This window comes from Pipra filicauda, unplaced genomic scaffold (assembly GCF_003945595.2).
Source record: "Pipra filicauda isolate LSUMZ 115617 unplaced genomic scaffold, ASM394559v2 scaffold150_size2825430_pilon, whole genome shotgun sequence".
Lineage (NCBI taxonomy): Eukaryota > Metazoa > Chordata > Aves > Passeriformes > Pipridae > Pipra > Pipra filicauda.
Genome location: NW_024103996.1, coordinates 2,335,670 through 2,350,952, shown reverse-complemented (window position 1 = coordinate 2,350,952; position 15,283 = coordinate 2,335,670). Strand labels below are relative to the sequence as shown.

Sequence of the window (15,283 nt, the reverse complement as noted above, 5' to 3'; positions counted from 1 at the left end):
TTGGTTTGCTCCAGCACAGGTTGTTGAAGTATTTCCTGCACCAAATAATGGTGTGCAGAGACCAACAGAATTTGCATATATGATCCAGCTGTGATTATTTGGCACTTCATATGAAATGTTTTTCTTCTCCTTGCCCTGACATTTCGTATATGAAACCCTCAGATCCATAAGGGGGCCACAGGCAGATGGTGTCCAGGCTGGACCCCAAAGTCCTTAGGAAATCAAGCTGTGGTTTTATTATAATTAATATTTTTCTTTGAAGTTCCTGTACTTAGGAGCTGGTTTTATTGGCACTGGCAGCTTCCTCGGGCACATCAGCACATTGATGCATCACCCTGTTTTCCAAAAGTCTGGGATCACTTCCCATCATCTCAGTTCCTCTTCACCGGGTGACACCTGTCTTCTCAAATAATCCTATTTAGCAGATGGGAGATGAGTCTGATCCTTAATATGTGAAAACACACAGGAAAGTAGCCAAAATAACCTGGAATTTTTTTGGTGACCAATGCAGGCTTTCCAACACAGGGAAAGATCACTCAGCAGAAGCTGAGAATCTTAAATATAGCAAAGTTTTCCTGAAAAGTCCCCTTTAATAAATAATATTTTTTGCTGTTCCTTTAAGTATATTTTCCATATGGTTTTTGTTTTGTTTTGTTGTTGTTTTGGAAATTTACCTCTTTTAATACTGGGAATTAACCAAAAAACCTTTTCCAGTGTATGTACAATTAACCCACCACTCTGCTGCACCCCCTGTGCTCATTCCCAGGGCACCCACAGAGTTGGGGCGTCAATTAGAGCCTTAAAATTAATGTATAATTTTGATAATGTTTTTAATTCATTTGGCTTTTTGGTTTTCTTTTTTTCCTGTATCTCAAAAGAAGGAGTGGAAATATAACATTTCTTAGCATGTAGAGTCAGGACAGGTCTCCCTGTCCTTCCCTCTCTGTTTCACTGTCCCATTCACGGGAAAATAAAGCAGAAAAGCAAAGCCAAGGCTGGTAGTGAATCCTAGGAAGGAGCCTGCTGCCCTCTGATGGCTCCCGAGGCAAACAGCCCCAGGAAAATGGGAATAAACACCTGAGAGGATCCCGCTTATTTTTCTAGAAAAATTCTCCTTTAGACACAGAAGCAGAACCCAGATGTTCACCTAAACAGGAAGGGATAACTCAATGTCCTGAATTATTGCAGCAAATGCTGTTTTGTGGGGGGATATTTCCTATATTTCTCATTCTTCCAAGAGGTTTTGATGTGGTTTGGCACCTGCTTCTCCAGTAGAAGCCCATTAATGTCTGGAATTCATGGCCCTGAGAGAACTGGGTGATTCAGGATTGTCTGTGTGTCCAAGGCAGGGTTGGATGGGATTTGGAGCAACCTGATCAGTGATGATGAGATTAAAAGGTCACTTCTCAGGTAAGTGGCTTCCATGGCTCTGGAAGCACCTTTTCCAAGTTAAATTACAAAATAGAAGAGCTCTGGAATTATCCATCTCCTGAGGAGAGAGCAGGTGGACCATCCAGGACAGGGCTGGCCCTGCCAGGCAAATATGTGGGATGAACAACAGGAAGCAAAGTCCAGGTATCTGTTGGCTGAATTAAAAGCTCAGGAGAAGGGATTGTGCATCCTCCCATCAGAGGAAATAAAAAAGAGGAAAACACAAAAAAGAAAGGATGCAACCTAATCCAACCTTGCGTTGGGTTTTAGGATATCAAAAAAGAATTGGGCTGGCTCTTGCCAACCAGGCAGCCTTTGGAATGAATGGAGCTGTGTTCAGTGCACTTATCCTCCTAATGAGGACAAATTCTGGCAGTTTCCCCTCAGGTGAAAAGGGAAAAGCTTGCACTGTCAGCCTGATGCACTCCTGAAAGAAAAATCAAGCTCTCATCTTATCTAAACCCGGGGTAATTTTACACATTCATCACTTGCCAGTAGCTGAGTGTTGCTTTTCAGCAGGAGCTGTGTCTGAGCAGGTCAAGGGAAGGATCCTGGCTGAAAGACGAATCCCTGCTCCAACATCAGATTCCAGCTCCCAGCTCAATGGGGCCAAGGCAGGGTGTGACCAACGTGCTCCTTGCCTTGTGCCCCAGGTCTGAAGGTGGCTCAGAAATGCCAAAAACTGAGCTTGAGTGGAGAGGAACAAGAGATGGATTATTCAGCAAGGCAAACAGTGGCTCCCATCTTCTCCCCTTTCTTCCTTCTTTTTCTCCCCAAAGGAAAAATTCAAGGCAGTCCCTTCCTCCCAATCTGTGCTGACATATCCACAGTGGTTATTCTGATTAAATAAGTGACTTATTTTTCTCTGGCTAAATAAATCCCTTGAATGCATCTACGATCATTATTGAACTGCAGGTTTTAAAAGAATCAAATATAACATGAACTTGATAATACATTCTCACCTTGCTGTCTATAGGGGGATAATAGGACAAGGAGGGATGGTTTAAACTAAACAGGAGAGATTTAAGTTAATCAGGAAGAAATTCTACCCTGTGAGGGTGGAGAGGCCCTGGCACAGGTTGCCCAGAGAAGCTGTGGCTACCCCTGGATCCCTGGAAGTGTCCAAGGCCAGGCTGGACAGGGTTGGAGCAACCTGAGATAGGGGAAGGTGTCCCTGACCATGGCAGGGGGTGGAACAAGATGAGCTTTAAGATCCCTTCCAGCCCAAACCATTCTGTGACTCTTTTTATGCAAGATCTACTTTAGCTTTTTGATTCACTCTAAAAGTTTCACACTGGATAAAAGTTACACCAAATGCAGAAACAGTAGAAATGCAGAATAAAGGCAGCTTTTCCTTTGAAACCACAGAAGATCCTCAATACCTAGTAAATTATCAGTCACCTTAATGTTTAGCAGCAGCTGAAAACATTTAATAAGACACATTGCAAACCTCACAGCAGGCAAATGCAATAATTTCTGATGTAGGCACAGCTACTTGACAGCACAGCAGAGGCTGCTTAACTTCACAATTACAGAAAAAAAGAGACAGTGCAGCTTTGCTGTTACCCACAGGCAAAGAGACTCAGTCAATAAAACCAATCCCTGTCCCCCAGGAGCAATTCTGCTAAAGAGTCATCCAGCTCCTGCTATTTAAAAATCTCAGCTGGTAGGAGAACTGCCAGAATTAACAATCAATGTTCTAAATCAAGCACAGGATCGCCAACACAGTAATGACTTTTACCACAGAGAATTAAAAATAAATATTCCCCTTGCAGCCCTGAGGCAGGTTTGGGTGGTGGGTGAAAGGGAGGAGAGTCTGAAACCAGGATGACCAGGAAAATATTTCATCAAATCCCAGAATGGTTTGGGTTGAAAGGGACCTTAAAGTCCATCCCGTTCCACCCCCTGCCACGGGCAGGGACACCTTCCACTAGCCCAGGTTGCTCCAAGCCTCGTCCAACCTGGATGGAGATGCAAAATCCAGAGGCACCAGGAAGCCAAAGGTGAGATGGACATGTAGCTCTTCCAGTAAGTCAACCCACTACTCCTTAACTGTCTGCAGGGAATTTCTTATATTTCAGTTCATATTTAATACTTATAAAACTTTCAGGGTCTTTCTGCATAGATTTGGTTGGAAGGGACCTTAAAGCTCATCTTGTTCTACCCCCCCTGCCATGGGCAGGGACACCTTCCACTAGCCCAGGTTGCTCCAAGCCCCGTCCAACCTGGCCTTGGACACTTCCAGGGATGGAGCAGCCACAGCTTCTCTGGGTGACCCGTAAATTATAACACCCCCCAATGCACACAGCGCTTTGCTGCGACTTTGCAGGGCTGTTGGGGCATTTTAGGGAAATGCAGGGTGAAAAGCTGGTGACGGGTCTTTGTGTTCCCTTCTCCTCACGTGCCTCGTGCTCCCCCAGCCGAGGTTGGGTGAGTTCAGCCGTGCAGGGATGTGCAGCCCCTCCCGGGGGCACTACGGGGAGCTCTCGCCTTCCTTGGCCTCGTCTCCCCCCTGCTCCGTCTCCATCAGCAGCATCTGCCACGCTGACACCCTGGCAGGAGGCAGAAAGGGGGGTGGCACAGGGCTGAGAGGATCATTTTGAGCTTTAGAAGGGAAATCCCATCCTTAGTTTGAAGGAAAACATTCAGACAGAGAATCTCAAGGCAGCCTTGTTAGCCGCTTACGACTTCAACTCCTATTTAAATTAGATTTTTTTAGTGTTGTGATGACTTTGATCTGTAGTTCACATCAAAGCAGGGGAGTTCCTGTTATCCAGCGACTTTCCAGAGCCACATGTCCCCCCCACCTCACAGCTGCAAATATCTGCACACAAACAGGAGACCTCCAGGCTGATTTTTAACAGAGCCTCGTGCTTCAAACAGGCACACAAAAGCAGGATTTATTTTGTTTTTCCGGCTCTTTCATAGGTATTAGTGCTTCAGTGCAACAGAAATTCCCAGGCAGTGGTAAACCACTGCTTTCCAAAGGAGGAATTCTTGCTCCTCCAGTGTTACAACTTTATTTCTCTGTGAGGGCTGCTCTGAGTGTGAGTGTGCTGTGAGATGGATGCTGGCTGGGCCCAACAGTGACAGCTGAACGCTGAAACTGTGTGAAAATTTTTGCAGCCAAAGCAAAACTGGCAAATGTTTGGCTTTTTGCCACTGCAGCACCCAACTGTTTCACTGCAATGTTTAAAGCTCTCACAGGCAGGGCTCTGTCAACACTGCAGAGCAGGTAACACCCCTGACTTTGCTGACCTCGAATCTTAGAAACCCTCTTTTATTTCTAATTTTTTCCCCCCATTCTGCCCTCATCACTCTTTTAGGCAAATGCATAAGAGGGATGAAAAATCCCCCTGCTTTGATTCCTTTGATAGAGCACAGCTGCACCAAGTGTTGTGTGCTTTCATCTTGAAACTTTATTTTTTGAGATAAATAGTGAGAAGTCACCTCTTCTATCTTCTCATCTCCTCTTCAAAATGCTTTTTTATCTCCACGAGCACCTCTGGTATCACAGGACAGATACCACACATGGTAGTGAAAATCATAATATGAAGGAAAATGAGTCTTTTTTTTTTTCCTTTTTAAAGGAAAAAAACCCAGCTCTCCTGGTTGAAGAGGAGCAGAAGGTGCTGGCCAGTTTTGCACAGTGCACTTCTCCTGGGACACGTGCTCCAAGCGTGGTTTTGCACTGTGACATCTGTCCCAAGGTCACATTCATCTGCTCACTGTCCCCTGAGGGAACAGGAAGGGAGATCCCTCACTTCTGTGCAGTTCTATAGTTGTGTGTCTTTATGTGGATATTAAATACTAATTAAACCAGGCATGGGGATGGTCCTGGCTGTAAATCATCACTAATAAACCCCCTTGTTGGGATGTTGTGTCAGGGCAAGGTGATGGCCTGGGTGAGGGGACAGGCACACCTGCCCAAGGTGTGGCTTTACCCTTTGCTCTTGGCAGGAATCAAAGGTCTATAAACAGCTAGAAACAGGATTTTCCTCATGTTTCTACAAATTAATAACTTGTTGATATTAGACTCCTGTGCTGTCACAGAAGTATAGAATTGTTTAGGTTGGAAAAGCCCTCTAACCATTCCCAGCACTGCCAAGGCCACCACTAACCCATGTCCCCAAGTGCCACATCCACATGGCTTTTAAATCCTTCCAGAAATAGAGAATCCACCACTGTCTTCTGTGGACTTTGTCCATAAGTGCTCACACTCCTGCCCATGAACAGGAGCCTCCCTGAGTCCCTGTAGTCACCTGGGCAGCTCCACAGAGACCTGCAGGAGAAGATCCTTAAGAAGAGAAAGGACAAAATGAAGCACCAACACCTTAGTGACCATTTCTCATGATCCCAAGAGATATTTCTGCCCCTTGAGATCTCAAAGGGTGAAGTAGAAGGCAGCTAAAACCACAGTGGACCATTGTGTCTTCAAACCAATTTGTTAATTGAACAGAGTTCAGTTTGAATGGAAATTAGTTGTCCACATTAAATAGTCATTTTCCTTTGCACCCTCTGTTCTGTGGTGTCCTTAAAACAGAATGACATCTTTTGGTGCATTTTCAATGGGTCTTTCCTGCTCTTTCTTCTTAGAATACCTTACATGGTCATAGAAATATATGATGATGAGAGAAGCAATGTTCAGGAAAAGGACGAGCAGCATGATCCAGTAGGAATATCCATAACTGTGCTGAGATCTGATGTGGCTCTGCAGAGAGGTGGAACATCCATGGGCCAGTTCTTCAGACAGGCCGTGTGCTTCTACATTCACAGGGAAAAGTATCATGGCTATAAGCACGAGGATTCCTAGAAAATAGAAATACAAATATTAGAGGTGAAACCATAGTGATACTTAAATAGCTGCTTGTAAAGAGTCTACTTAAATTGGTTAAATACCTGCACTAGGACAAAATATTTTTCCATTAGTAAATTATAAGGGCATTTATAGAATTTTTGTCCCACCTAATAGTATCTGCCAGGTGTGTTGATATAGGCAGTGATACCATCTTTTAAAATTACTGGATTCTCACTGATTATTCTTAGACAAGGCCATTTAATTTAACTTTTTTTCACCGAATTTAATGCTGATGAGTATAATGTATTCATAGATTGTCTATTTGATATGACCCCAAATCCATGGGGTGGGCAGTATCACAGCTGAATAAACCCTGGTCTGGGTTCAGGGTTGGCCCAGCTTTGCTCAAGAGCTAAAATTTAGAGACCTCATGTTTTCTCCAAGTCAAATTATTTGATGACTCTGTTAGGAGCCAAAATTAAAGGTCTTCTTATATCTGTATCTATTTCTTACAGCCTTCCAAGTGTTAAATCAGTTCAGTTACTTTGACATTTACCTAAATAATATTTTTACATCCCTGCTTTCACTGTGCTCTGAACATTGGTGGAAATAGTTCCATTCTTTTCCTCCAGGTACATCATCCTACACAAGTTCAGGCTGAAACAGGTCCAGTTTTTTTTCAGGAGGACTTTCAGGCCATCTGGTAAGAGAATTAGGAACCTCCAAGATAACCTCCCACATCAAATGATGTGTGATTTTTCATAAAAATACACCCACAGCAAAATAGGCTTCCAGGTCACAGCACTCACAGGGCTGTACAAAGGAACCACAACCCTCAGCCAGCACGGGGGTTTATTTTCTCACCAATATTTATTTTTGCAAGTCCATGGTCCTTTCATTTCAGGTCAGAGCTTGCAGGTTCAGGGTGCTCAGGAAAGGAACAACCTCCTCATGTGACAAGACAATAATCTGCTTGTCTCAACAGTGAGTAATTGTCTGATTTAGGCATTTATTCCCTTTTCTTACTGCATTTCACTGCTGTTTCTGCACCTATCTTTATGTGATGTGTTAAAAAAGAGGGGACTTTCATACCCCCACCTATACTTGCTATGATTAAATTTATCCATACAATTCCCTTTCCACCAAGGTCTGATTTTGATGATGGTGCTGCTGGGGACACACCTCCCTCCCATCTGCAGACCTGAAGAGCTTTTGAAGGGTAAAATGCTCTTGTTGAAGTACCCTGTAATCAGATGTCTTAAAAGGAAATTATTCAAGTGCAAACCTATTATTGGAGGAACACATAATCCTCTTGAGACAAATTGAGTGTGAGAGCTGGAATCATTGCCAGTGCATGACCAGGAGGGCAGGAGGGTGTGTGGGGAGCAGCCAACCAGGTGAACATGGGGCTGCACCTTCAGGGAGCCCTTTGTCAGGGTTCAGGCTCTAATGACTCAGTGTCTCTACCTTTTTTTTTTTATGCTTAGGGAATGTTAAAACTTAACTTTGATCAGCAAAAGTGTTTTTTAGAGAGGGAAATAAAGTTTGCCATGGCTCAGTCCTTCTAACTGCTGCTCCCCATATATACCATTACATAAATATAATATTACTACTATATGATACAATTTTACTGGTACTTAAAAGGTAGTTTTCAGGTGCCCCAGAAGACATGTGTAAAACTAAACTTACTGAACAAAATGCTTTTCCAAGTGTTTCCTTTTCCAGATATGTATTTCTTAATCTTGGAATCAAGGTATTCATCCAAAGGTGGGCAGGAAGTGGAATGGGATGGGATGTGTTACTCACCACATATGGAATTCCAGGTGTAGACTCCAATGGGTCCCAGAAATGTCTGGTAGGGATTGCTGACAGCATTGGTGCAGGTGAATCCAGAGCTCAGAAGGGAAGTCAGTAAACTGAGAACCAGAATCACAATAATGGCAACGTTGGTGCTTCTTGTCTTGGTGCTGCTCAGGGAATCTGCAACTGAAACACAGGGGCTCAGCATGGAGAAGGGACAGGAGGAGAGGACACAGCCTCAACTTGTGCCAGGGGATGTTTACATTAGATATTAGGGAAAATTTATTCACTGGAAAGGGTGGTCAGGCACTGGAAAAGGTTGCCAGGACAGTGGTGGAGTCCCCATCCCTGGAAGTGTTCAAAAGACATGTGGATGTGGCACCTGGAGACACGGGTTATTAGTGCTGGGTTAAAGGTTGGGATTAATGTTCTTAGAGGTGTTCTTCAGTCTTAATGATTTTATGATAATTAGCCTTCCCCTCATGGTCTGGTGGACTCTGACAAGTCTATGACTTACTGATGTGGCTGTAATTAAAAGCTGATAAACAGAGACTTGATCGATCTGTAGAGATCAGGATGTAAAGGAACACAGCAAGGCACAGCACATGAACCCAAAGCCCACATGGGGTGAAGGAACACAGGGCAGAAAAAAGTGCATGTCTGCTACTCCTGCAGACACAAAAGCCTCCTGGGCATTGGCTGGATAGAAAATTTCTCTTCCTTAATACTTCTGTAAAAATTTCCTCTTGACATGGCCAGACAGAAATTTTATGCTTAGCTGGACCAGAAAACCAGGTGTTCCTCTGCCCACGTCTGGTAAATTCCATAATTATTTAAAACTGTTCCAACTGCAGGTTATTCTCTCTTAGTATGGCATCAGTTTCCCTCCCATGGAATAAATCCGACAAGAGGAACAGCTTCTAAGGGAATAAAACTCTCTCAGGAAGGGCCAGGTGGATTTGCAGGAATAATATAGCTAAGCATGGTCATACATGGACAGGGGAGGAGGGTTGAGTTCATACCCTGAGTGGATCTGTCTCTGTGTCCTGCAAAAAAAAAAAATAAATGGTGGAGGCAGGCCTTGCTCCCTTCTTTTAAAAGAAAGGAGCAACTCCTACTTTGGAGATGTTTTTGGATGCCCTGAGACTCCTGACCCTGCAGCTCATCATCAGATCTGCTGCACCGTCCATCCTTTACTGCAGCTTCAGTGTGGTGATGTTCCTTTTCCCACTTCCCATTGCTCTTCCACCCCTAAATCCACTGAATTTTAAAATTAATTTCTTGTGTATGTAGTTTTTTGGGATGAACCGGGGCATCGTGTTCAGGGGTGAAAATCCCTCCCTGCTGCTCCCACCCTGAGCTGAGCAGTTCCTCAACTACTCAGGGAGAGTAACTCTTAAAACACAATTCCTTAGATTTTGCTTGGCTTGGGCTTTTAAATTAAGAGCCCTGCTCACAGGCACTGTTTCTGTAAAGGAGGGAAGATGGGAAAAATAAAAGTACAAATCTGAGGTATATTTTTTCATTAATTCAATGTGATGAAGATTTCAGTGCAAGCTCAAACACCCCGTGTGCATTATATCTCTAAGCCTACACCGGCTTAAAATAATAACTACAGCAGCCAGGTTTGTTTAAAATTAAGAATAGGGAGCACATTTGCTGGCCACTGATCCTGCAGCTTGCGTGGAGCTTGTGCCTGGTGTCCAGAGAACGACTGGACATGGCCCTCAGTGCCCTGGGCTGGGTGACAAGGTGGGGATCGGGCACAGGGTGGACTCCATGGGCTGGGAGGGCTTTTCCAGCCTCAGGGATTCTGTGGCTGGGTATATGGAGTGTTGTGGCTCCCACAGGGCTGGGCTTTGTGGTCACATGGTGGCCCTGGGGCTTCTTTTCTCAAGGTCTCCAGCCAAATGCCAAGGAATCAGATCCTGGCCCCTCTCCTTTTGGTTCCAGATCATTACAGTTCATACACACAGGCCATTGCCCTCTGTAGTTTCTGGAGCTGCAGGAGTGTCTGGCCATATGTTCATGGCACATGTTCAACCCCTCCAGGACTGCCATCAATTTTATTGATTTTTTGCCTCAATCCTTCCAGTCATTCCATAGGTTGCTGATAATAAGAGACACAATATCCTCGAAGTGTAATTGCAGTATAGCCGTGTTGAGATATATTATTTTCCTCTTTTCAATTTAAAGATTGAAAAAGCAACTGCAATTTGCCTGTGGCTGCCTGATGTTGTAACAAATACAATGACAATGTTTTCCAGCTCTATTCAAATGGGTGTTGTGATAGACAGATGTGTAGGAAAATTCCCCTTCTATTCTGCTTTTAACACAAAGCCATTACTGCAAAGTGTTCAGGTAGTGCCTAAATGGGAAAAATCATAGCAGGAAAAAAAAGTACTAAAAACCCCATAAAGAGAAATAAACATCATAAAAAGAAGAGCTATTGGGAAGAAATGAAAAGGAGAACTTCTCTTTCATTTTATGTAATAGTGCAGGTAGAAGTTAATGTCTGTTTGAGGCAAGGATGTGTTATGGAAATCAGTTGTAAATGTAAGCAATTTTCCTAGAAGAACAGGAAAGAAGGGCTTCCAGGGGCTATCACTCAATTAAATGGAAGTGAGCTGCTGGTTGTACATGCACTCAGGCTGAAGCAGCCTGGGCATCACCTCTGATGTATTTCTTGCACAAGATGTAAGTCTGGAGCCAAACCAGCCAGGCTTGTGTAATTTCCCTCTGGCAGCCTCACTTAATTTTATCACTCAGAACATCTCCAGGATTGACTGGCTACACCTATTGCAACCCCTAATTGATCTTGTTTATCTCTGACAGTGATCAGCAGTTTAGGGGATGTCATTTTATCAGACTTCAGCTGTTGTAACAGCACAAGGCTAAAGGTTTAAAGAAAATGTTGTTTTTGTGGCAGCAGATTTTTTTTGCCCTAAATAAAGCAGTCTGTGCAAACTGAAGGAGCTGATCTGTTTGAGTGGGGTCAATAGTAACCTGCAGCATCTGTGTAAAATAACCTCATTCTACAATGGAGACAGAGGGGTTTGCCCTGCCCAGATCTCTCCTTATTTTCCTGTATCTTCTTCCTTTTTTTTTAATCATCCTTAATTCTTATATATTTGGATAGAATTTCCCAAACTTCTACTGACCTGAGTCAGCCTTCCAAGCAGTGCTGATCTGGCAGCTTTTGTGAGCTCTCTGATCACTTATGACACATAACGAATCTTTCATTAAAAAAAAAAAAAAAAAAGAACCAAAAAACCCCAAGCAGAGTTCAGCTGAGCTTCCCAGTTTTCAGGAGATCCCATAGCACACCTGGAAACTGATTTTCAGGCATTTGTCATGTCATTTATAAGTGAGAAAGTGAATTGATTCTTCTCTGCTCACAGAAAATTTCAAAGGCTTCCTCATGTGTTGTTGGCCTTGCTGGCTGCAAACAGCTGGATAAATCCTGATGTTCCAGGACTCTTCTGGGTGTGCCTTTTCCTGGGCTTTGCTCAACTTCTACATGGACACAAGCAGAGTTGTAAACAAGCTCTTACAGGCTGTTACATTCGTAGGTGGCTCCTTGCTAAGAGAAATCATTACAACAGCTCATGAAGACTGTAAGGACTTTGGTTATTAAATAACTTTTACATTCTGCCAGACCATTCATCCCCAGAGCCTGGGAAGTGGCTGTTTTGATTTATTGCTCTATTAAGGTTGTTCCTGGCAGTCTGTTAAAGAGACACCCTGACTTGGGCAGGTCATGCACAGCCACAGTGAAGAAACCATGTTTGTCTTTCATCTTTATGCTCAGAAATTTCTTTTAATGCTGTGCTTTTTACAGGAATAAGTTAAGTTTTTTGTAAAGGCTATTGATGACCTTTTGAATGGCCATTAATAAAAACGAACCTGGGCTATTGCTAACAAATATTTCATATCCCCAGGCTATCACCTTTGATTTGCTCTTCTATAATTTCCATCCTCCTTTTCTCACACCCAGATATGACAATGCCATTTGAGAAACACACATGGGGTGCACAGCAGGGCCCCCCAGCAAGGACACAGTTGCTGAGTGATGGATCACACTGTGAATTAAAAGGATGTTTTTAACTCCTCTTAGTGGTGTCTGAAACACTGGAGTGGAGAAAGCACATCACTTTATTTCTTCATAAAACAGGAAATCAATTTACTTAAGAATCAGCAAAGAAAAGACATTTACTGTCTTAGGAGGACCTGTCTATATGAAGTTAAAATATTATATATGCAATTCTGTGAAATACGTTTCCTATTTCAAGTATGTACATAATAGGATCATAGAATAGAATGGTTTGGATTGAAAGGGACACTAAAGCCCATCTCATTCCACTCCCTGCCATGGGCAGGGACACCTTCCACTAGCCCAGGTTGCTCCAAGCCCCATCCAACCTGGCCTTGGACGCTTCCAGGGATGGGGCAGCCACAGCTTCTCTGGGCAACCTGGGCCAGGACTAAGAATTTCTTCCATAAATGACAATATAAAACATGACAATAATGCCTAGTATAGAGTCTAAGAACTAATTTAAAATCAGTTAATCTCCCCTTGGATATGTGCCCAACTGAACTAGGGAGGGATGTGGGCAAACCCATCTTTGGACTGTTCTTAAAGCATCACTTTCCTTCAGCAGCTGTGGGAAAACGACTCCTGAAACTCACTTGTCTTGTTCATCCCTAAATAACTGATATGGGAGAATTGAGATAACTTCCTCTAAATGTTTATCTGATAAATGATAATCACAAAGCCCTGAATCTGGTGGGGGAAAACCCAAAACCACTGAGATGCACGTAAATGGTGCAAGAACCAAAGCCCTTCACTGATACAAGTGCTGGGTGAGTCCTTTTCATTGATTTTGATCAAAATTGACCTGTTGGTAACACCCAGACCCTGGGACTGGGCTGTGTGAGCCGATGTAGAGACAAAGAGAATTCACATGCCCTGAATCCCAGCCAACCTGTGTCCTCATCCTGCAATCAGCTCCTGCTGGGAGGACTCCAGGTTTCACAGGGAGCCCAGTTAAAATCAGCAGGAGCCTGCCCACATGGCACAAGGTTTGGGGCTTGAGCCAACTGCCATAGGGTGCTAGAACCATATAGAAACCTTTTTTATTAATGTATATTTACTCTTCTAAAAATACTGCGATTATTCTGATACGACTGTAAGTAAACCAGGTTTAAATGCCTGGTTTGTGTGGGTTTGTGTTTGTTACGTGACAATCTCAATTCACGCTCCATGTTTTGCTGGGAGTGCTACTGTGTCCAGGTTTTCATGGCAATCTAAATGTTCTCATGACAACATGAATGTTCTCAAGAGAACTGGCTTGTGTAACACAGCTTTGCCACCGTGGGAATTTGGGTGCCTGTTTGTACAGGGACAGTTTCTGTGATAAATTAAGCTGGGAAAGATCTGGGAGATGGGAACCACCTGCAGGCTTAGATCTGCTGCGCTCTGCCTTGGGTGGCTTCTCTGGGACATCTCACAGCAGCCTACCAAAAAAGGAAAATATTTCTTGAAGTATCTTAGAATCCCAGACTGGTTTGGGTTGAAAGGGACCTTAAAGCCCATCCAGTTCCACCCCCTGCCATGGGCAGGGACACTTTCCACTAGCCCAGGTTGCTCCAAGCCCCGTCCAACCTGGCCTTGGACACTTGCAGGGATGGGGCAGCCACAGCTTCTCTGGGCAACCTGTGCCAGTGTTTTATGACTAAAAGTGTAAAAAAAAAATATTCCTTTACCACTTTAATTGTAAAAAATTTCTTCCTTTTATCTATTTTAATTCTATATCTCATGTTTTTAAAACTGTTTGACCTACTCTTCCGATTTTTGTTAGGTTTCTTCTGACTGGCTTTTTTCCCCTTTCACGTGTCATCAGCATTATTGCTTTGAACGTGGTGTGACAGCAAGACAGATAAAATGAGTGTAAACCCTTGATCCTTGCAACAGCTTTCAGGCTTATCTACCTTTGGGTGTTGTTTTACATGTTTTGTTCTTTTTCTTTCAGGAGTCTTAAAACCTTTTTCTATAAAATGATGCTAATTTGGTAGCCGGTGGAAAATGTTTTAAATCAAACAATAAGTTTAACATAATGAAATTAAAGGAAATCCTGGAAGATGAATTAGGTTTGTAAATCCCTTAATAAAGTGGTAAGTGTTGCTTTTCTGTTCCTCACTGAAAACTTCTGCAAATTAAAGTCAATTTTACATAAAGTTCCCATTTTTTATTTTTCCCTCATTCCAAAGGGAACGAGGTAATTATACAGGTGATTAAAATAAGTTGTTATTGTCAAGAATGCTGCAGAATTTCTGTGCTTTTTGAGGGTCTTATATTATACCAGTTAAATCCCCAGACTGTTCTACAGTTGTTCTTGGTCTCACTTAAAGTATTATAGATGAGCACAAGAATGAGCTGCGGGTCCTATGCCTGACACTGATATGAGCAAGAAGATTGTAGGTTTACATTAGATATTGGGAAGAAATCCTTCCTTGTGAGGGTGGTGAGGCCCTGGCACAGATTGCCCAGAGAAGCTGTGGCTGCCCCATCCCTGGAAGTGTCCAGGGCCAGGTTGGACAGGGCTTGGAGCAACCTGGGCTAGTGGAAGGTGTCCCTGCCCATGGCAGGATGTGGAGCTGGATGAGCTTTAAGGTCCCTTCCAACCCAACCATTCTGTGACTCTCAGATCCATTTCCAGGTGTAACACCACTCACCTTGGAAGGTCTGTTTTGACACCTGAAGTCCTGCTTCAACAAACTGTTCACAGGTGCCCCTGAAGAGTCCGTAGTCGAGGCTGATGGTGACGCTGGTGTTGGTGCGAGAGAAGAGAACGTCGCTGCTCACCCACTGCTGCGTCCCCAGCACCACACAAATCAGCACGAAGGAGGAAACACAGGTACAAAAAGCAGATGCAAACATGGTTGTTTTCTTCCTGGAAGGCATCTTGGCAGAGATTTTCCCGCCAGTTCAGGATATTTTGTTCCCTTTAGTCCAGCTACCATGGGGTTGTTTCCTCCTCCTTGCTGTCCGGGCTCTGTCGTCACAGAGAGTTACCCTGGTAAACTTTAAGCGAACAGCAGTGGTAATAAAAGTGTAAAATAATTGAACTTTGGTCTGGGGAAAAGGTGTTGCCATAGTTACAACACCACCAGCCTGGCAAAGGTTGGTAGGGATCACTGTCAGATTATTTATGATCCTTGACAAACCAGCACTTCCCAGATCATGGCTCTGGG

The 15,283-nt window shown here is 43.6% G+C and overlaps 1 protein-coding gene across 1 annotated transcript; it reads right to left on the bottom strand.

The window, feature by feature from the left end:
• Positions 1-4,842: 4,842 nt before the first annotated feature.
• Positions 4,843-15,001, bottom strand: CLRN3 (clarin 3). The gene is made up of 3 exons (XM_027737052.2): positions 14,765-15,001; positions 8,036-8,215; positions 4,843-6,240 (listed from the first exon to the last, which is right to left on the bottom strand). Exons 1-3 carry the CDS (start codon positions 14,991-14,993, stop codon positions 5,966-5,968), a joined length of 684 nt encoding a protein of 227 aa, XP_027592853.2. The 5' UTR covers positions 14,994-15,001; the 3' UTR covers positions 4,843-5,965.
• Between the last annotated feature and the right edge of the window lie 282 nt (positions 15,002-15,283).

What these genes read in the sequence shown, in the direction of transcription:
- CLRN3 (XM_027737052.2), bottom strand. Translation starts at nt 14,993, where the DNA reads ATGCCTTCCAGGAAGAAAACAACCATGTTTGCATCTGCTTTTTGTACC. An exon ending in GTCAAAACAGACCTTCCAAG is followed by an intron (nt 8,216 to 14,764) that starts GTGAGTGGTGTT and finishes CCTGTGTTTCAG; the next exon opens with TTGCAGATTCCCTGAGCAGC. An exon ending in CACCTGGAATTCCATATGTG is followed by an intron (nt 6,241 to 8,035) that starts GTGAGTAACACA and finishes TCTATTTTCTAG; the next exon opens with GAATCCTCGTGCTTATAGCC.